At 40.6% G+C, this 22,334-nt stretch overlaps 2 protein-coding genes across 2 annotated transcripts; both read right to left on the bottom strand.

Moving 5' to 3' along the window:
- Positions 1 to 848: 848 nt before the first annotated feature.
- On the bottom strand, positions 849 to 6,163 carry LOC115753550 (tubulin gamma-1 chain). The gene is made up of 12 exons (XM_030692196.2): positions 5,814 to 6,163; positions 5,148 to 5,348; positions 4,512 to 4,623; positions 3,731 to 4,131; positions 3,379 to 3,432; positions 3,175 to 3,279; positions 2,620 to 2,694; positions 2,471 to 2,515; positions 2,221 to 2,349; positions 1,844 to 1,948; positions 1,681 to 1,760; positions 849 to 1,235 (listed from the first exon to the last, which is right to left on the bottom strand). Exons 1-11 carry the CDS (start codon positions 5,940 to 5,942, stop codon positions 1,692 to 1,694), a joined length of 1,425 nt encoding a protein of 474 aa, XP_030548056.1. The 5' UTR covers positions 5,943 to 6,163; the 3' UTR covers positions 849 to 1,235; positions 1,681 to 1,691.
- Positions 6,164 to 11,932: 5,769 nt separating this feature from the next.
- On the bottom strand, positions 11,933 to 18,475 carry LOC115753565 (protein SUPPRESSOR OF PHYA-105 1-like). Its single transcript, XM_030692222.2, has 7 exons — positions 16,551 to 18,475; positions 15,810 to 15,967; positions 14,246 to 15,068; positions 13,548 to 13,694; positions 12,854 to 13,171; positions 12,709 to 12,768; positions 11,933 to 12,125 (listed from the first exon to the last, which is right to left on the bottom strand). The coding sequence occupies exons 1-7, from the start codon at positions 17,649 to 17,651 to the stop codon at positions 11,934 to 11,936; spliced, it is 2,799 nt and encodes a 932-aa protein (XP_030548082.1). The 5' UTR covers positions 17,652 to 18,475; the 3' UTR covers position 11,933.
- Positions 18,476 to 22,334: the final 3,859 nt, after the last annotated feature.

The raw sequence follows: 22,334 nt of genomic DNA, 5'->3' as shown, positions 1-22,334 counted from the left end.
ATCTCTTCTTGGAGACCAAGAATTGTGGCTGCCTATCTTAGGAATATGGAAAGAGAGGAACACGCCATCTATCCGCATTTTGCGTGATCTAAGTAGAAAAGATGGCCACGGAGAGAGACGTGCAATCTGCATGGCGTCAACAGGCCACTTCTCCCTTGGCCAAAAAAGAAGCTTCATGTTGCAAACCCCTATTAAATTTTCTAAGATGACACGTGCTAAATTCTCGTTCACACAGTCGGACTGCAAACGGTCAACTGATTAGGCACCATTCGGACACAATACGCTGGCAGAGCAACAGGGCAAAAGAGAACTTACTAATTTAGTTGTGAACTGAGTACCTTCGCTGAGGAGACAATTAGCAACAACAGTTTGACACATTTGAATCTTGGCCCCGATTGAGTTGATCATGTGTCGGGTGCCAAAATGGTCTAACGATTTCCACCATGTGGATAGGTTTCTTCTACAGAGCAAGTGGTTGACAGTAATGTCCGAGAGCTCAAACATTCAATCACGCCTCAACTGCCGACTCTAGTTCTTTCAGAGAAAAAGAGGTCATAAAGAAAGTTGCCTCACGTTCACTATCAACTCTCTTATGACATCCATCGGGCCAATCTCCTATACATTTATCATTCCATTAGTTGGACTTTGGCTTTCGACTCAAAGGAATGAGCATGCATACGAGCGCCAAAATGTAAACAAGCAGCAACCATAGGAGTAGAGATTAGTGGATGTATAGCGAGTCACGCAAGTGAAAAAAAAAATCCATACTCGCCTTGTCCTGGAATCAATTGCGGTTGAGTAGACAAGAACAATCAGTACGACAGTCTGCAACACATCTAAATTCTCTGCTGGTGAAACAAATTTCCGATTCAAATCTTGCAGCAATTCCCATGTACACTGGAAGTGCATTCTTGAAATCAATTAAAGCTTCACGTCAATGACAATAAATCCTTAAATACAACTCGCACATAGCTGACACATCTCAAGTTTGAACAATTAGAACCCCAAGGATTTGGTGACTAAGCATGCAGTGAGATTCTGCATTCTTTAGAAGGTGAATCCTTAGAAAGGAAAAGCAATTACATACCCAAAAATTCTCACCACAAACAACTGAACGTTTCACACAGTAAGAATCCTGCCAGAGACTTCACTTACAATCCTCACTCTGATGCTACTCAAACCTGCAATTGATAGGTCGCCATAGTCGCCTCTCCAATCCAAGCTGGTAAATTTTCCTGCAACAAAAAAGTTATAGCTCACCAACTAGTACTAGATATGCGCAGGAATGTTGATAAATTCAACAGATCAAGTAAATGAGTTGAGTCATGGGCGAGATCCAACTATCCCAGCATCACGGAGAATGCTGTTTAACATTATCAGGGAATCAGTAGAATGGATGAATAAGACAGAATTAAGACTGTCAATTGAACACCCAGCTCTTTTCTTTCTGAAATGCTAATTCACATGAAGCCAAATCATGTCAGCATAAGCGTGTAAATACATGCAGTGTTTAGATTCCAAAATGACGTAGCACATATAAATTGTTATTGACTTGTCAGCTGTTACTGACTATAACTTACAGACATGAACTGCATATGACTCCAAAGCAGAGGCAAGTAGTTGATACGGTATACACTGGAAGTAAAAACCATTGCGGCTTACCTATGTTTTCATACATACTTTTATTCAGTTCAGACGGCTAATTTTGGATCTACAGTTCCCGTAGCATTTCCCTCTCCCGTTAGGATGTGATCGGGATCCTGCTTCAGAGAAACTTAACAGGTAAGATCTGATGTATGCTCAAAAGTTGAGATAGATCAACGAGGCAAAGTAGAGCATATACCTCCATTCCCCACTTAATGTAATCAGGAGATTCACATGCTTTATATTCGTCAACCAAGCTCTCAATTATGTCTCTAGATTCGTCAAACTCCGAGAGATCATTATCCTGTTCATGTGATTGATTGTGTCAACATGATGCCTTGGCATATTAGAAACACCATCTGGAGTAGGAATTATTCTCAAAATGGTTAATTTGTGTTAAAAAAATAATAACGACAACAGTTGCTTAGACAGCCTTCTCAACAGGACGTCAAAAGATCAATACACTACTCACAAATGCATGATCACTTGAACAAGCTCTACAACACAAGCAAAAGTTCACATTAAAGGTCTATAAGATAATATTAGTTGTATGAATTCTATCTATTGACAACTTACAGCAAACATTGGGAATTTCCGGTAATTGTCAAGGAAGGCTTGCTTCTTTCTCAACTTCTCGTACTGATTCAAACACTTGCTAAAAAGATGCCGTATGCTAGTGTGGCTTGCTAACATAAGACCACTGACCTGACAAATGCAACATTCGTAAGTTTTCATCATTATCCTAGTAGATTCTCAAACAAATGTCACATGTGCCATTGCTACCAAATTTCTAGAAGCAAAAATTGCCACAAAGCTTCATCCATACCCTATGGGCGGTTTGAACATATGGAGACTTTCTTGATAGAGCAACCTAAAAAATAGAAAGAACAAGAATGCATAAGATATGTTATAACATCAAATAGCTCCGGAAAATAGTCTAGCATGATCTAAATTGCTTTTATTGTATAACAAGACCTGAATACTCGCCGGGCCCCACTCAATGAAATTAACAAGCTTTCTTTCGCGTATCCTCTGTAAACTTTCATGAACCTGATTACAAGAAAAGGAAAATTTCAAGTACATCAACCAAGTTTACAGGAATTATGTAGTGTATCTTAAAGTTAAAGACCGTTATTTTAAAAGGAAATGATAGAAGAGATGTCCTAAACTTACTTATGTTGGTCATTTCACAACAATAAAATCTATGTTGAGAATTTTTATGAGGAAAAGATGAGGTTAGTACGATGGAATTGGTTTTGCAAGAGTTACTAGTAAATCATTTACTCCATCCAAGACGATGAAATGTAAATTATATCCGGATGACTCCTGGGAAAATATTGTCCAGAAAGAAAATTGAGCATTACAAACATAAAAACTTTGTGGTTTTCATGTTGCAAATAAAAGATTAACACCGGTGCCTCAAAACAAGACGATTAATTGTTGGTCACATAACCAGACTGAAGAATCAGACATGGCCTATTCCTCCATGCGTGACTAAATATAAGGAATTCATGCAGTGGCAAAATATACCTGAGTGGGATCCACTTCTCCTTGAATGATGTTCAATATGGATATGTACTTTGCTTGACTAGCTTCTTTTGTTCGAGCATAAGATGAAACCATAATATTCTTTGACTGAAACACATTCATACAGAAAAAGAATTAGGGAGAGAAAAGAATGATCAAAGAATCTCTCAACATGCACAATCAAAATATACACAATAAATTTCTCGCCTGCAAAAGTCTTCTCATGACATCCAGAACAGTAGTCTTCCGAATTACATTTGCCTGCAAAGATGAGAACTATTTGCATTACCCACTTTAGTCATTTAGGGATGCAAGTTTCAGCCATTTGAACAAGGTTTAGGCGAATCAATCAAGATTAAAACCAAGCTAGGTCCCTCCAAGAAATAACCAAAAGAACTCGAAAATAAGTCCATGTTATTCCCCCCTCTCACAACAAGGCATCCATCGATGCCGCATTAAAGACGAAGTTTCATGCCAACACATTATGCTTACCTAGATGGCCACGTAAACCTATAAACAACGTTTTTAAGAGAAAGGAAAGGAATATCAAATATGTTACCTGACGCTCTACAGTGAGAGGTGTATATCCTGTCATCAGGAAATGGCATCTTGGTGTTGGAATTAAAGAAGCAAGAAGGCCAACTAAGTCATTGTTCATGTACCCAGGATAGCGAAGGGTGGTTGTGCTCGCAGACATCACAGTTGAGACCAATGAATTTGTTTGAGCAAAGGTAGGATTACTCAGATGAAGGCGCTCCACAGCTATCCTATTCAGTGCAGTATTATCAAGAACAACAACACAATCAGCATTGAGGGTTAGACGCTTGAGGGTCAAAAGTGAGTTGTACGGCTGCACCACCACGTCGCTCGTCTCCATCTGGTTAGGAAACACGCTGTATGTTTGAACCAATTTTTTGCTGTAGCGATCATTCAGAGTTTCCAATAGATATGAGCCCATACCTGCATTGTTTTGCTTTTGAGAAAAATAACCGACATATGCGTTGTGTAAAAAGCGATAACACTATACATATAGGTGTTTTGGTATGTCGAGCATGTTTGGATGGTGAAAATCAATTTAGAAGGTAGCAATAGAAAGTAAAGATCTGCATTCCGTAGCTTACAGAAAAATACTTCACAAAGTGGCTACAAGATGAATAACTCTTATAAACTAGACCATCCTACGGTTGGTGCAAATTAAGCATAATATAGGCCTGCACACTCAGAAAGAATGCCAGGCCTCAACAAGTGGGAATGACTATGAATTATATCAGTTTTCAATAAGTCCATCAACCTTAACTACAAAAAAATGAAAAATGTAAATAGAAGAGCATGGAAGCAACCTGAGCCTGTCCCTCCAGCAATAGAGTGGCAGAGAACAAAACCCTCAAGACTATCGCTACCATCTGCTTCTCTATCGATCATGTCCATTATATCCTCTTCGACACCCTTCCCCTATCACAATGGTATGAAAAGGGGTAGTAAGAAAGTCTGGTAATTATGATTATCCTAAAAGAATTGGTACACACATCACGCAGGAGTTGATAATACGTTAATTATCATTTAGTTCTGTCACTCAAAATTAAGTGATTACAAGGTAACAGAAGGACATTACTTTACATGATATGCAAGAGCAATTAATGACTAGGAGATTTTCTTTCTCAGTACGTCCAATCATTAAGTGGGATGGAATCATGGGCAAAAAAGGTTTTTATTTAAGTAACAATAACCACAATTCAATATAGTCAACTTTAGTAAATGGCACAACAAGAATCTGAAGACATTAGAGAAATGAAATGGAAACTGATGCAGTGGGCTGGTTGAGATGACTTTCATTATAGACGTAGTACAGACTTAGGCAGCCTGATAAGAAAACTACGTACTGGACCTCTGATACCATCTTGAAAAACCAATTCTCAGGCACCTTTCTTATTATTAAAGTTTAGCAAAAACAGTGCAGAAACGATAAGATAGCAAACCTGATGATATCCACTGGCCCAATTATTCCCAGCACCTCCTCCATGATCAGACACAAATATGTTCTCATGATTGTAGAGATTACGATATTCGCTATTCTGAATACCATTTATCACTCTTGGCTCCAAATCCATCAATATAGCCCTCGGAATATAGTGCTGATCATCAGCTTGATAAAAAAACACATCTTTTCTGTCACCTCCCTAAAGCATCGCAATAGCGAAAGTTTCACAAGTTAGTGATCAGCTGCAAACACGATGTCTACACCATGAAATCATAACTAGTACATGTGCTAATGATACATATCTTAAAATCCTTTTAACGAACATTACCCGGGAATAGGCTGATCATCAGCCTATGTCATGACAAGTTCAATTCCAACCTAAGCTTCACGAGCTAGAGATCAACTGACAGCACCCGAAACCCCAATCAGCCCATAACTATACACAGTTACTCTACAAACTGTATCGTGAGTTTCACGGGGAAAAAAGAAAATCCCACTTTCCACTCGCAAAAGGCAAAATTGCGCATTGCCTAGTGACCAAACGATATTCCGCTTCCTAAGCTCGATATCTTCACAAATTTCTTACCAATAACGACTACGACCTCACAATGCTTCCCGAGTAAAATTAGTCTACAACAAACCGCGACTTTGTGGAGTTTCGAACCTGAGTAGCGAAGTCCTCGAGCATGCCATCCTTACTGATTCCGTGCTCGAGGCAGAGCTGCTTCCAGAACTCCATTCCAATCTGGTTCCCGCATTGTCCCACCTGCAACGTTATGATTTCTCTCGGCATTTTTCCTTTCGTTTTCCTCTCGCTTCTGCTGGAGAGTTAAAGATAGCGGCGCTCGGATCGAAGGCAGAATCGAGAGCTAGGGATCGATTTGGGTATTGCAGCGCCGAATCATTTCAAAAAAAGAAGAGGGAAAATGCAGGGCAGAGAGAGCGAGAAAATGAGGGAAAGTGGGAAATTTTTCGCGTGGGAAGGAAAATGAGCAGGTCTTCGAGCGTCAAACTACTGTGTCGACTCAGTGACTCGGTGTGCCGGCACTCGCTATCCTGCGCGGCCAATGCTACCGTGCGCCTTCCGCGTCCTTTAAGCAGCTTGGGCCTTTCGTCGTAGAGGGAGCCCAATAATCATTAAAGTCCCGGTAATCGCGAGCCCAGTTTCAATTTGTTGAAGTAACTTTGTTCCGATTGGGCTCTTCTTTGGAACGACGCCCCTGCTTTGGGCTCTGCTCGATAAGCCCAGTTCATGAGAGAAATAAAAGTATCTTTAAAAAAAAAAAAAAAAACTTTGTTCCGGTTGGGTTGATCTGGTCAACATTCACTTATGAAAAGAGCCAATTCCAGATGAAATTGCTAAATTAAACGAGACACATGAATGCTAATCACACGGGTCGAAATCGCATCGGTACAACGGAAGCGCGCGGCCCATAGAGCGCCGGAGGTTGTGACTAGTGAGCGGAAATATTTCACCGGAACACGACGGTTGTTATTCAATTTGGAAAGCACAAGTGAAATTAGACGTTAACTTCGAACTGAAATTCGAAGTATTAGCAAGATTACATGACCCGACCATACGCACACATAACGACACACTACTGTCCTATAAACAAAGCGATGGCTGATGTTTGCCAAACCATTCTTCGCAGAATGCAACGGGGACTGAAGAAGGCCAGGGGAGCCGCTAGTTGGGCCAGAGGAAGCACCCGATGGCGAAGTTCCGCTTGTAGTGGAGGTCGCCGGCAGTCGGGAGGCCATACTCCTGGAACAGGGAGTCGAGCTTCCACTCGGGCATGGCCTCGTAGTCGGCTCGGGTGAATCTCGGATAGTGGAGCGGCATCTGGAAGTTCTTGCACCGGTCGGTCGCGTGCTGGTGCCCGCCGTTCGCTCTCGCTCCGGCGCTGCCGCCTCCTAAGGCGGGGGCAGGCGTGGCTGCCACGGACTCCATCCCCAGTCGTCTGCTCGTATCTGCTTTAGCCCCTTCCGAGCTCCTGCGGGACTTGAATAAATGTGTGCGTGATGCTGTGGAGGTTCCGTATTAATAGCACTACGACTTCCTTGATGACCTTTATATAGAATTTAGAGAGAGATTGCTTGGCAAATATTCGCCTTGTCGAGGTCAATACTAGTGGGGAAAATGTATATCGTGAAACTTCGATTTCTTCGTAGAATATTCATGAGAATTATCACCTTCCCTTACTGTAAACCCCAAGGAATTTCATTAGAACGGGGTTCAATCTACTAGAAAAGGGTAATATTATCGTCAATAGTTACATAAACAGAAATTCAGAAAAAAAGCATTGTGTGCGCTCAATCTATCGCTGAGAAATTGTCCATAAAATACCGGATCCATCGTAGGACAGTCAATTTAGTTCTAAACTTTTCAATCCGACCTGTTTAGCCCTAGACTTTTTGACGATTTGCCAATTTAGTCATTCCAACCGAATTTGCCAGAATCCGCCGATGTGGAGGTTCGATTAGTGCCCGCCGTCGTACGTGCCACATGGCAAGATCGATGCCGACGTGGGACGAGTTCTGACTAAAGTTGATTGACAGAACTACATCGGCACATCGCCAAAAAATTCAGGATGAAGATTGGCTAGACTTTTTGGACAGGTATCCGCATCCCAATATGAATGAGTCAGCACTTTTTCTCCACAGAAATTTGGTTTTGTAACACAACTTATAATCCCCTGCAAGCACGTAATACAAATTGGAATTTTTTAGGGTTTAATCTCAAGTTCTTATTCAACTAAGAAATGAGCCGGCTTGGTTATTAACAAAGAGAATTGTACTTAGTACAAAGTACGTGCTGGGGACTTGTTCACATCAACATGAACGAACATTATTTTTTATGTAGATGTTGGCGTACTTGCCAGTTGCCATTACAAACCGAATGCCTATTGAAATGCACGCCTTTCTGCAATGAGCTTCGTCGCGACGCCACATCGCACGAAACGGGAATTATCTTACGTTGCCCATTAACATATGATTATCGTACCAAGCAGCACCAACTCAAATCGAATTAAATGATTGGCAGCGCGGCAAAATTTGACGATGAGAGAGTTTCGAGTTCGATTCCTCACCTTCTTCTTTCACACGTATGTAGGGGATCCGTTTATTTATGATAGCGTATAATAGTGGGATTAAAATATAATTTTCGAACGGCTTAAACTTTTAGAGCTATTGATCAAGTGCTCGGTTTTTCAACAATATCTGCCGCATTGAAGTCTCACTTAATTTACAAGACTAAGACAGGTGCTGCTTGTGATTTTCTTCTTTTGGCGAAAAAAATCCGGTTTCGAAGGATATCAGAGGAACTTCGTGAAGGTTTTGCTATTATAGGTATCAGATCTGTGCTTGTTCAATATTTTGACCCTGCTAGTTAGGTGCTGGTTGTGATTTGCAATCGAATTATTGCTGCTGTTGCTCATCGAGTATGCCGACCTCTTCATTGCAAAAAGGCACAAGCAATTGCAAGAGTATCCTCATCTTCTTATGTCCTGGACCTTCCTTGGAGGGATTAGGATTTAGGACTCTCCCATTCAAGAACGTATGCCGCATTTTGTCTCCACATGAGCAGCACGGTCTTTTTTTGTTGCCTAATTCCCTTAAAAAGCACCAATTTCAGGTCGGGTTCTAATTATTAGGATTCGGCACATAATCACAACGAAGTAAAAGCGAGAAAGAGAAATCGAGATACGAGATTTTATCTTGGTTCACCCTTAAACTAGGGCTACATCCAGTAAATGATATTACTATAATTAGCACTTTTGTTACATCACAAAATTACAAACGAAAAAAAAGTATATATAGCGATAGCTATTCATGGCCCAAGTGCAAACTACCAATGGAAAAATATTGACCTAAACTATAAAAATCCTCTGATGTCCAAAGGGCATTGCCCCTTAAGATCCCTGCTGGGGCGGATCCTCGGGACCATCGGGCTTTCTTATCGAAAGGAAATATGAACCATGCTCCAATACTAATTTTGACCCAAATTTTATACCAAATCCCGATTATAGCTCGAACTTTTTGTTGTCTAATCAGAAAGCACCAACTTATAGTTGGTACCCAAATCTAGCTCCCGTCAAGTTTTCGCCCAATGATGCCATGGAAGAGTCAGGCATGTACTCGTTGGAAACTTGACGGAGGACAGATTTTGGTATCAACCGAAAGTTTGTGCTTTTTCATGAGACACAAAAAAAAAAAAAAATGGTCCATCCCAGATTTGGGAAATGAGCTAAAGTTGGTATCTCCGTGGACATGCAACCTATGTTGCAAATTAGTGTTTCTTCATCAGCATTCAGTACCACTAGCACATGCGCTCCATCTATCTATTTAATGCATCAATGTATGAGTAGGTACACGACACAATGTTTCTGGTCCAGGCAAATATGTTGCCGTGGAGGCGCAAGCAAACGCAAGAGAAGAGAACGAATCAAATAAGGATTCGAGAGCATCCTGCAATTTGGTTGGCCACCACTGGACACCCCACCAATTACTGCCGAGATCCCAACTGACATGGAGGGAAAGATCTCAAAGGAACTTGAACCACACGTTTGCATCTTTGCAGACCCAATTCAATGTTGGTAGGGTTTTGATCAGTGGAGTGGAGTGATCGAGCGAACGCAAGCGTGGCTGTGTTTCGACATCGAGTAACGTACGGTTCCTGGTCGGGTCCACTTGTCGATGATGAGCCAATAGACAACGAAGTGATCATGTGAAAGCTCAGCGAAAGCGGCCCTATCTGGGCGGCTTTCCCTCTCTCGGTCCACGGTCGAACCGTCGGGTTAATGTTAGACACTCCCGAGCTTTCATGGCAATCTTTTCGCTAGAGCAATGGTATGGATTGCTATGATATACTGCCAAAAACTTATCACTCATGACCCACCAGTCGCCGAAATTTGAATCAGCACACCACCACATGTAAAGGCAACATAATTAGATGTCTCTGGCTATCTCTAGGCGACAGGATCAACATCAGCATAAATAAGTGCAACCATCCAAATTTGTGCTTTACTCATGCCGTCGACCACACATCTCTCTTATGCGGAATGAATCAAGGAGCATTCAGCAGGTGCACTAACCTGTGCCATCCTAGTGGCCTCCATTTCCATCTGTTGAAGCAGTTGCAGTTGATTCCCAGTAAGTGATGGAGATCAGGAAGAAGAACAGGAACAAAGCATGAACCACACGAGGTGGCTTGACGTTATGTTTTTGCACCAAAGTTGGGTGTCGGCTAGTTGCGAATCTTGGGACGAGTGTAGATCGGGATTTCGTCACAGAGAAAAACTTTACGACATGGTACAAGAGCGAGAGACCGTAACCCTGACGTAGTTCAAGCAGACACGACCAATTGCATGTTACGGTCTTATGAAACACGTCAAATGAAGCATGGGTTGACAACGTGGACCACTTATCTTATTTTGCAGCTGAAGAGCAGGTCCAGCTGAATTTCTAGACGGTGAACAAGGAAAGAATCTTGATGCATCAAGATAACTTGAGTATCAAAATGGCTACGAGCGCGAATTTTTGCAATGAAAACCACAGAATGATGTAAAGAGAAACAAAGATCACATTGCACACTCTAAGACGGTTCCCTGTTTTCACCTCAAGCTGAGAGCATAGAAGAACGACCTCCAGTTGCCCAGCTGAAAGTTTTCTGAACCATCTTTCTGCGAGAAACGCCACCATCACTATACATTTCTAATCATTTCATATGTTTGTCCATGGAGTAGAGGATGAAGCAAGACAAGTTTAATTAGAGGATCTAAAATTCCTAGTAAATGAAGCTTCGTTTTCTGAGATGCGGAGAGCCATGAATGACTCTTTGCCAACAGCAACCAGCGATGGAAACGTTCCATCACTTTGACAAAAAACTATGGAGTATAGACTGTCACCAACGAAAAGTATACAAGATGTAAAAGTTCAGAAACAACTCAGGTTTCTTTCGCCGCTCCTGCCATGCTGAAATTTCTACATGAAAAACCAATCATCAGTTTTCAGTGGTTCATATGGTCAGGCTCGTGATAGAACTTTATTCACATTAAATGCTTGTAATATGTCGAACTTTCTAAACTGCTCAAAGGTTGCAACTAATTGATTGTATGGCTATGAGAAAAGATAGAATTCTTTACTAAAATGAAAAGCAGTGAGACAGTCATCTACTTGAACAAAAACCATAATCTATCAGAAGATATGACACTAGAGCGATGTCACCTAGATCAAAGTCTCAAATGATACCAAGTGACCTCATACCTGAGTGAACCCCCTACTGCTGCTCATGAAGTAGAAGAAGCACGATTGCCCATGAGCGACCAATCAAGATCAGATTCGTGACACTGCAGCATAAACATAGTCGTCAGATATTGCTTGCTCTCTCCATCACAGAAGCCCTGCTACATGCCGCCTCTAGAAAGTTATGGCTTGTGATTGTGCCAGGATCAGCTGATCCATTGCCTCATGCTATCCTGCTTCGTCTTCATCCATTGTACATACTAACAGAAACCTAAGTGATGCTAGGTCGGCCAGTTATATTCTCTCTATTTTTGTGTTCCCGAGACAGCTTGCTTGAGGTGAACTTACAGCCACATTTGCAAAGCAGAGTCTCAGAACTCACAAGTCAATCCAAAAGGTTTGTCTTGAATAATGTCAAGAGAAGATCAATTCGTTCCCCTCAAACCATCTGCTACAGTTTTTACCTCCAGCAGAATTGACAGTGACAATCTTATATGTCTTCCGTCCCCAGCAAACACTTGAATCAAAACTGTTTTTTATCTCAAACCATCTGCAAGATCTTCAAACTTCCAGCAGAATTGGCAGCGACAACCATATTTGTCTTTCGTCCCCAGCAAACACTTGAAACGAAATTACCATCACTATTGCCAATCTTGGTTCCAGAAATAGGATCAGAAGATCCAAATGCATGAGAAGTGATTGGCATCGGCAGGGATCTATAGTAACTATAAACCTGATAAAAACAACTGATTGTATTTAGTCAGCTTATCCTTCATCTTCACAATTTTACACAAGATTATCTTTGGAACTACCAGGAGAATGACAAATAATGGAAATATCAAAATAAGACCTGGGTTTAGACGGTAGAGATCTCTAACAAGGAATCCAATTGGTTCGTCAATATAGTTCTTTTTTTCCTTCAAGAAATCTCTTCAAGAAGGATGACTTTCTCATAGGTGGCATATCTTTGTCCAGCTGAAGAAAATGCATCTTGGTCCAATAAGAGAAGGTTCGGGTAATCTTAGTAGGTTTACTATGAACATGCACGATTAATCACACCACTTAACATTGATGAAATACCAAAATTTCCATCCCCTTTGCCTATACAATGGTCCACAAATAGATTAGAACACCATAATCTAAGTCTCAAGCACTGTAACCGTTGACTCCTAACTTTCAACAGCTTATTGCTGATTTTCAATTTCTCTCTCTACATTTGGCAGTACAAAACAAGCAAACTCATATCCAATTTACTCGCTAGTTATCTGAGGATAAACACTATTGTACACACAAAAGCTGAGACCCAAGTAATGTACCTCATTAGTCTCTGAGCCACATGCTATGTATCCATCCAAAGTGGACAAACCTACAAAATTCTGCAAAACCAGAAGCTCACGCTTAAGATAACCAAACCAATTGTATGCTTGAAAATCTCAATAAATATAGTGTAGAGATAGCAACCTTATCGTTAGTATGACCCCTATATGTTAAGGTGCAAGCATTTGAGGACAACCCATCTGAGTTTGCTTTCTTTAGATCCCATAGCTTTAAGGTGTTGTCAGTGGATGCGGAGACGATGCTTTCAGAATCCAAAAACTTAATATAGCTGATTGTTTTCCCATGGCCAGCTAAAGTGCACCAAGGAATTTGAGTGTGCCGAAGATCGTAGCAATAGATTTTGTTATCAGCACATCCAAAAACCACAAGATGAGTCGAGTGAGGAGAAAACTGAACACAGCAGACATTGGCTGGGTTCCAAATGGTGGCAATGGAGTTTTTCTGCAAAAAAAATCACATCTATGACCTCATTCTTCCTTTCTGAATTAGAAAATCCAAACATAAGACTCCAAGACGATAAATTAACTAAGAGTCAAACCAAGAATCTGCATCCATGCTGCTTGAACTTATGGCTACAGCTTAAGTAAATATTAACGGTGCTTTCATAGGCCAAGAATGATCAACCAAATTCATGAAGTCTACTGAATTTCCTTGCCAATCCGATTCCCCCAATGTGACTCAGTCCAAGCTTCTTTTCTATTGAAGCTTTGGTGCATGCATAAATTGTAACCAGGGGGAGGATTATGTCTCTTTTCCAAGAAGATATTATACTACTGTATGGAACCAAGAATGTTAAAAGATACAAGAGATGGCATGCCTCATTGATTGCCCACAGCTTCACAGAACAATCATCACTACCGCTTGCAAACTTCATAGGATCTGCTTGAGAGAAGTCAACAGACCAAGCCCTCTTCTGGTGCTCCATATGTTGTGAAAATGCTTGAGCAGTGCTCACATCCCATATCTAGGTTCAAGCAATGTAAAAGTAATTATATGCACAATTAGCATGGCAAAGAACCACGACAAACATCTTGATTGTTGTTCACATCGGATCTTTTTGGAACTTGCAACACTAAGTTTTGTAAGTCAATCAACTAGAAAATCAAGAAAGTAATTCCAGGTTCACAGATGGTTTTTAACAGTAATTTGCTGCTTCATCAAACTCCCAAGAGACAGACAACTCAACATTAAATGGGTTCCCTGTGAGGGAGATCATTTAGATGACCGTGAATGCATACAGTTCCTAGTCATCAAAATTAAGAAGGAACTGTTTAATGATATAATCTCTAGACTCTAGACAAACAAGAAAGTAAATACCAGCTTTGTAGATAGTTTAATTTGAGGTCGCAGGGAACTTTCATGAGACAGATATCTCATCACTAAATTTGTACTTAAAACCAGAGTTCATTTAGATGGAAGCACGAATGCATACACTTCCTAGTCATGAAGATTAAGAAGTAACCCTCCAGTGATCCATAGAATCAACAAAGACTGAATTCATTATGCTTCACACACCTTAATTATGCCGTCATAATCAGTTGAAGCCAGGTAGTTTCTCATGTAGCTGTTCCAACAGACACAGCTAAGCTTTGAATTGTTTGACATCTCAACTGCTGGATAATGTAGGTCGATGGAGTCATCTAAAAGAGCAGCAAACTCGTAGATTTTTATCTTCTTCGACACACCAGCAGCTGCAATATAATCCTCGTCACGGTCAAAACCTATAGATCGAAGCACATTTGCAGAATTCAGAAGATCTCCGCTTCTCAATGCTCCCCGTACTTCAAACTTACTATACCGAGCAAACTTGCATAAACCATCGAAAAAGTCATCTGTAAGATCAGATGGCCTTTGCCTGACATTGAGGTCCTGATTTACATGCCATACCCCAGACCATCTCTCTTGATTGCTTAGCAATCCTTCGTCAGGATGTGCCGCCACAGAGCCTTTTCTAGTCTGTAACTGAGATCTCACAAAAAAGTAAGCATCCTCAAGCTGCCTTAAATGTCTTGACAAGTTCGTTTCACTGGTTGGGAGCAAGTACGGTCTACTGTGGAATCCGGAAGTCGTGAGATTTTCTGAAAGGAACTCTGTGCGCGTCTCACTGAGCAAAGAGGAGGTTAATGAACAGAATCTTCTCTCCATGTCTTTAAGATCTTCTTCGATGTGTCCTATATCTTCTGCTAACTTGGTGGCATCCTTCAACTTTTGAGCTCTCAGTGAAACCAAAAAGTGAAGTAATAGCTCTGATTCTGCATCATTTTCACGGCCCAGATGGTTGTTTTGGTGCAACTCATGCGATTGCGATGAACATAATAATTCCGACTGCAAGATTTCCCTGGTGAAACAAAACAAAAAAAAAATTGAGAAAGCTCACATTTCTTATTCTCAATTTGTAGTTGGTTATTGAAAAATTAAATCACCGGCTAGAAGGTAAGAATGAAAAAAAATTGAGCTTCTTGAGTGGTCAAGCAATTTGGGACTAAAATCTGCATGTACCACTGTAGAAGCTGCATCTCTCAGCGCAAATTTCTTGAGAAAATTCATGGATCGATTCAGAATTATTTACCTCTGCATAGGATTAGGTGAATGGAAGGTGATCAACATATTCACCAAGAATGCATTTTTAAAAAAGCATAAACGATCTTCCTTTCCTTCCCCTTCCAGCCACGGAATAATGAAGCAAAGAGGCAGACATTAATAGGCATGCAGAGTGTCGAGATATGAGCTCATATCACTTGCTCGCAAAACCACGTGCAACACTCTGCTTGAATCAAAATGGGAGCATTTCATGAACTTGCAAGATACTCAGTTGTGACCACTTAATCTGTAGTACATTTTGGAACTATAGCAATAAAATGCAAATGGCATTGCTATGTTAGGGGCAGGATCACAATTCTTATTGGTTCTGAATCTCTAGATGACAACATAATTTGAACTACAGGTGTTGGGTGCTAAGGTCACTAGGACAGCATATGTAAGGACCTATGACATTTGCTTAATACGTCAAAATATTGGTTAAACAGTTAGGAGACTCCATATTCATTATGCTGAGAACAAAGCAGTTTTCGGAGTTTACCTAGTCTTTGGACGGGAATTGTATTCAGGATGAAGAAGCCAAAGACAAAACCCAGCTTCCTTTGGGTTCTCCGAAAGAAAATTTGGCGGCAGAATCCGTTGACTCAAGTCCGACATTCTCACAAACTGAGCTTCCCATGACTCAAAGCAACAGAGCAACTGAGACAAACAGTTAAATTTAGTACACACTCTTATGTCCTAAAATAGCGCCCTCAAAAGAGATGCGATCTGAGTTTGGTCATAGAAAAGAATCATAATGACTAAAAAAGCAGATCAGGGAGATGTTCCTTCACTAGAAGGAAAACTATTTCAGTTGATTGATGTCAGGCTGAGATCATACGTAAGCTGGTCATAGAGGAATTTAGTAGGGAGAATAAATGGTTATATCTTTTTCCTAATGGAGAGCAAATATTATGTGTTTCCACTTTAACTGTTAAAGCAGCTCATTCATTTACAAAAGCCAAATACTCAAAACTCAAAACTGAAATAACAAGCATCGATATAGATGGGATCCCAAGCAACCAAGGTGATCTCTGATCATTTGTTGCGTGAAACGACACCACTATTATCCGTACTCGGTGCAATCTCCAACAGGTAAACAATCTTCATTAGTTCAACCAAGACAAAGAAGTTTGTGTCAAGATGACCCGATGTATGAATTATGACTCGATGAAAATATACGAACCAATGTGCGAGAAATCAAAAGTGTGCGAGCTTCAAATTGAAAAATTGTTATCTTCACCTCAAAAAGTAGGATGCCCAGGCTGTATAAGTTAGATGCAGCAATGCAGCCTACTTCAGTGAGCTCCTCAGGACTAGTATACCATCTCTCTTCCAACTGAGAAAGCACAGATTGAATGTCTTGGTGGCTGAAGTTTGTATTACATGGTTCAATGTTATGTGTTGATCCTGGAAAACCTGTGACATTTGTATCTAACTCAGCGATTATCGGACTTCTGAAGCCTGGACTGGAGCCGAACTGCGGATATGAAAGAGCTTTTCTGTCTTGACCAAGTTTTTGTTGGTCCTTTTCACCAAAGATGCAAAAAGCATGCTCACCCTGTTCCCACGGCCTTTTCCTTTTCAAATCCTGATTAAGGACAGTCGCTGCCTCTCTGTTGGCTGACGAACCAATATATCTGATTTTGTTCAAGGAAAGCAGAACAAAGTGGGAAGGCCTCAAATCTAACAAAACAAGACCTTGTGAATGAGCAAAATCCACCAACTCCACTATCTGCCTGAACAATTGCAAGCTCTCGAGTTTGTTTATCTTGCGGCACCCCGGTTTGAGCAAGTCTCTTAAGTTAGTCCAATCATGTGAAATCTCAATTTCAGACTTACCGATGTCACGCAGTGAATGCTTTTCGGTGCTTGGCATGGCTTCCAATAATGCCGGAGAAGCTACTTTAGCTTCAGAACTCAGCTTCTCAGGTTCGCAGTTTTTAACCCCGTCAGCGGAACAGCCAAAAGTCCCCTTCCCCTTCATGATTTTCTCAGCCTCGCTAGGTTGTTCACTGGATAACATCTGCTCATCAATTGCCTGAATCAGTTCAACCGGTACATGTGAAGGCATTCCCACGTTTACCTCACTGACCATTGCCATTGCTGGAGAACTATCTCGGGAGCCTAGACTTCTACTCAGCAATTGAGGAAGATGCTGTAACTGGTGTTGCCTGAAAACATTATGGCCGCTACTCAAAGCTATCTGATGCATATTCTTCACTGTCAACTCTTTAACCTCTGGTCTCGTATCCTGAACACTAAAGTTGGCACTTGCAGTAGTAACGGGAGGCTCGGAACATGAGGCGGAGGTCACACAAGCACTCGGATCTTTCTCCTCCATACACAGAAGAGTGCGAAGAGCTCTCTGGCCACTTGCTTTTCATAAACGAACGAAGACAACGATCCTCCAGTATGAAAAATTCATCAGATTGTCTCTTTCCGAGTTCTCCATCCCAAGAAACAGAAAATGCAAATCTTTTCTCAGTCCGCGGTTCCATACAGCCCAATTACTCAGCCTGACCGTTTTTGCATTCGATATACATGACTTCTCATGCAAGTGACCTATCAAGACCACAAGTCGCAAGAAATCTGGGTGATGGAGGAATTCCAGGAATTGGTACTTCAAAATTCGAGCAATTCTAACAACTGGAACAGAAATGCAGCACATAAAACCACAATGCATTCATCTGCCTTGAAGGAACTGATCAGAAATCCTTACACACATACCGTCGAATACCAAACAGTGTGTTAACCCAAAAGAAGATAATGCAAACTATAGTAGAAGTGCATAAGCAATATAATTAACATGCTTGAATGAAGAACACAAAAAATTCCAGACAAGTTCCCTCGAATTACTCTTTTCCTTTCCTTCAAAAGAATTGAAAACCAATGGTTGTATCAGGAAAGCACACTCCAGAAGCCAAGGAGAGCAGGTTCAAGCTGGTTTTTTTTTTTTCCCAAATTTTTTCCGCCAAGTACTGTCCTCAAAGATCAGCATGTCTCGTGCAAAATGCTGAGATGGTGTATCAGCTCCAAGAATCTGAATACTTTATCCTCAATCTCAACTCAGATTGAGAAACATTATCATCAACAGTGCCAAGATATTTAGAAGAAGCAAAACCAACCCAGAGGACAGAGGAGAAAGAGGAAAGAGAGAGAGGAAAAACTTGCCTGAAATGGGAAAAAGATAACTTTCCTCCAAAAGCATCACAAACTACCACGCCACCAATTGTATACCGCCCAAATTCGGATTGATTGGGCGGAAAATGAAAAGCAAAAAGAAGACAAAAAAGAAGGGACCTGTCTCCATCGCTGCCTCAGATATTTATATATACTCCCTTCGCAACCAAGTGAACCCAGTCTCTCCACATCACCCAGACATTATGACCTTTCCCCATTACCTGTTCCTATTATTTAAATTTTAAAAAAATTCGTCTTAAAGTGTTTCTTCTGTTGAGGTCAGATTCTCAAAACAGGAATTCTATCGGAGAAAAGACTTTCCTTTTGTATGTGGTGTGGGAAGGAAAAGCGCAAGCGCCACGATGGCCTTCGTTCGGACAAGTCGTCGTTTTTGCTTTTGTTGTTGGAGTTTCTGGGGATTGCCCGCTGGGCTCCCCGAAGCGTCGTGCATAGAGCTTCTTTGGGTGGAGAAGAATGGCGGCTGCGGCTTCACTTTTAGCGCCACCCAGAGACCGCCGCGAAGCGTGCCAACCGACTTTGCTGCAACGTACGAAAGCGGGTAACTTGTCGGTGTCAGTCACTGACACGTCATCATATGAATGCCGGTGGCGCCGTATTCTGGGTTTTTTTTTTGGGAAGCAAACCTTTCCTGCTCTCTCTCGCGCTTTTTCATTTCTTCTCTGTCACATCCGTTAAAGGGCTCCTCAAGATGTGTACAGTGTACCCCATTGGACCAAAAAGTGAAAAAAAAAACAACATGTGCATCCTACGGTGAAGTGAAATAATTTTAGCCTCCATTTGTTTCGTAAAAAATAAATTATTTAAAAAATATTTTCAAAAATTAATAATAATCGCTTATATCACTTAAAAATAATCAATTAATAAAAAATATTTTCATAATTGACAATAATTTATATTTTAATATTTTTCAAAAAGTTAATCACTTGAATTGCTTAAAAAAATAAATAAACAAAAAATTCTAAATGTTTTTCACTGTCCAAAAAAATGTTCAAATATAAATTTATTGCATATAATAGAATTTTTTTTATTAATTATTTCAAATGACGTAGGCGATTATTTTACAAAAATGCTTTCTAAAAATTATTTATAATCTTCGAAACTAATGAATGTTAATAGTTGAGTTTTGAATCAAATTGGTTCTATATGATTGGCCATTGGTTAGTGCATGACGGTTTCTTCATGGTATTTTGCTTGGTTGAAAATTAGGGGTGAACTATTTCGGGTTACGTATACCTACCTGTCGAAACAAGTTCTTCATGTTTTTGCAACTTGAAATCAGAAACCTATCCCGTCACAAGTTCCAAAGTCGATTTCAACGTCTACCCGGATTCCACATATACTCTTAATTGAACGATTACAATGAATTATTATATCTAATGACCATCACTTATCGTTATAATCTACTGACCACAACTTATATTTATACACGAGAGGAATATGAAATATTAATGAAGTAAAAGTCTCAATCATAAATATAGTCAGAAATGACAGCTCAAACTAGTGATTCTAAATTATACACTCATCGTCGGACGCCTAGAGCATTGCGAGAACGCTCAAAAATATATATATTAAGAAAAACACAAAAACTTATTTCGTGGTCCATGATCCATATTCCAGGTTCTAGGTGGGTAAACCTGAAACCTACTCATTAGAACAAATTCCTCATTTTTTAAAATCAATAATTTACTCGACATGTCATGAAGCTTGAAATCAGACTGATTTCCACAGGTTCCGCTTCCAACCATCCTCTCCCCTATCGAAAATGCAGGCAGGTGAGTAATGTGAAGTTCACATACAGCAAGTGGTACTGCTGTAAATAAGGCCAACATCAGTGGTATTGCAATAGATTTTGCCATTCCTTTATTTTGTTGTCTGAATAAGAGGAGGAGGTTCAGACACGTCGCTGATTTAGTTGGGAGAATGCATGGAATAATATGATAATGTCATGGTGATAAAAATCCCAAAAAGGGCATAATCAATTCGCATTAAATGCATGCGTTGAGATTTGTCCACACTGCAATTCAAGCCTAATCATCCGTAATATTTATAGCGATAAGAAATATTTACGGTAATAACATCTTTGGTCCGCTCAATATCTTACTTTTTTTCAAGTGGCATGTCGTTACTTTTTTCACTAGAGCAGTTGATATCTCTTCTTCTTCTTCTTCTTCTTCTTCTTCTTCTTCTTCTTCTTCTTCTTTAAATTAAGAGAAACGGAATTTTGCTTTGTGGGCCATCCATCCATATCGAAATTAGGAGATTCTCGAGAAATTGAGTTCTCGATAGAGGTTAGGAGTGACTAATTCCCAATCCGGTCCGGTCCCACCCATAAATTCGAAATCGGCCTAGACCGAACCAACCGATCCAGTTTGGCTCTCGAACGATCCAATAGAAACAGTAGATTATTAGTAGGGGCAAGCAACACATACTTTAATTTTAATACATTAATTAAAATTAGATTTACATTTAAAAACTAGATAAATAGATAAATAATTGATCCGATCCAAGCGGTTCGTTTTCTCTTGAAACCAGATAGAAAATTACCGATTCCAATTTTATGGACGATTCGATGTGGTCTAAATGATTCTCGATTCGATTGATCCGTCTTGTTTGCCCGAACCTTGAGGGAGCTGAGGTCATACGTGTCTTGCCAAAGACAATTATTCTCTTTTGAGATAACATTACTTTGGGCTTGGGTTCGGCCACATAGACGGGAGAGTTGGAGGGCGAGCACGTGGGGGGCAAGGGACGATCACGGTCACCCGGCATGGCTCTCCACTATATCACACGGTGGACGATCGCTCGCAGCTGATTGGGCAGCTCGCCTCATTTTGTGCTGCTGCGGACCCTTTGATTGGTACGAAGGCACGGTGATCTCTCCCACCTCAGCCTTCACCGACGAAATCGCATGCGTGTTTCGATCAATTTGTCTTGATTCTAGACCTTCCCTCCTTCAGAATGAAATGATCCCATCAAAGTTCCAATTGTAGGCCAGCGACAATATCGACGATTATGAACCCCGTTTCATTTTTTTTCATTCGTTTTTTCACGCATTAAATCGACATCGCAGAATTCGCAAAGAACTATTTTAACAAGGCCTAACTTTAATGTCTCGCTGAGTAGAAATCGGATCCGAGATATGCACGGTTTCAATTGCTTCGTCAACTAAACCGACTCCTGGTTAGTTCCCAAAATGAAACGAAATACCGATAGATTTACTTTGAATGGTAATGGCTATTTTCATTAACACACACACACACAAAAGAAAAAAAAAAGAAAAGCGAGAGTACATCAAATTGCACTCAATCCTCCCCCGAAAGGGCAAAAACAAAAGAAAGAAAGGGCCAAATCCAAGCCTTGGCCCATTACCATGTATTCTAATCTGGTCTCCTCTCAACTAGCCCAGCCTCAGTAGTACCTCAACAGGCTCAACTTAGTTCAACTAGCCGAGATTCTGTTTCTGACGACATATAAGAAGCCCTCCTCCTCTAACATCAAACTCTTGTTGATGGTGCCAACTTATCTTCGAGCCTGCTCATGACTATATCCAAACTGTCAATCCTAATTGACGACATTAGTAGGGTATTTCACTAGCCTGAGATCTGCCGTAACCTAACAAGCGGAGAGATTTCTCCTCCCGACTAACAGAAAAAGTGATTTACTTTTTCGCCAGGGACGTTAGCCCTTTAAGTTAAATCAATTGACAAAACGATCGATGCATATGCAAGCATTTCTAATCTTTGAAGCGACTTGATCATCAAACCGCCAGACTAACCTGACTCCCTAATAAGTCGATACAGCTTAATTTGACCGGAAAAAGAGT

This window comes from Rhodamnia argentea, chromosome 3, assembly GCF_020921035.1.
Source record: "Rhodamnia argentea isolate NSW1041297 chromosome 3, ASM2092103v1, whole genome shotgun sequence".
Lineage (NCBI taxonomy): Eukaryota > Viridiplantae > Streptophyta > Magnoliopsida > Myrtales > Myrtaceae > Rhodamnia > Rhodamnia argentea.
This window is presented reverse-complemented; position numbering and strand designations above follow the sequence as displayed.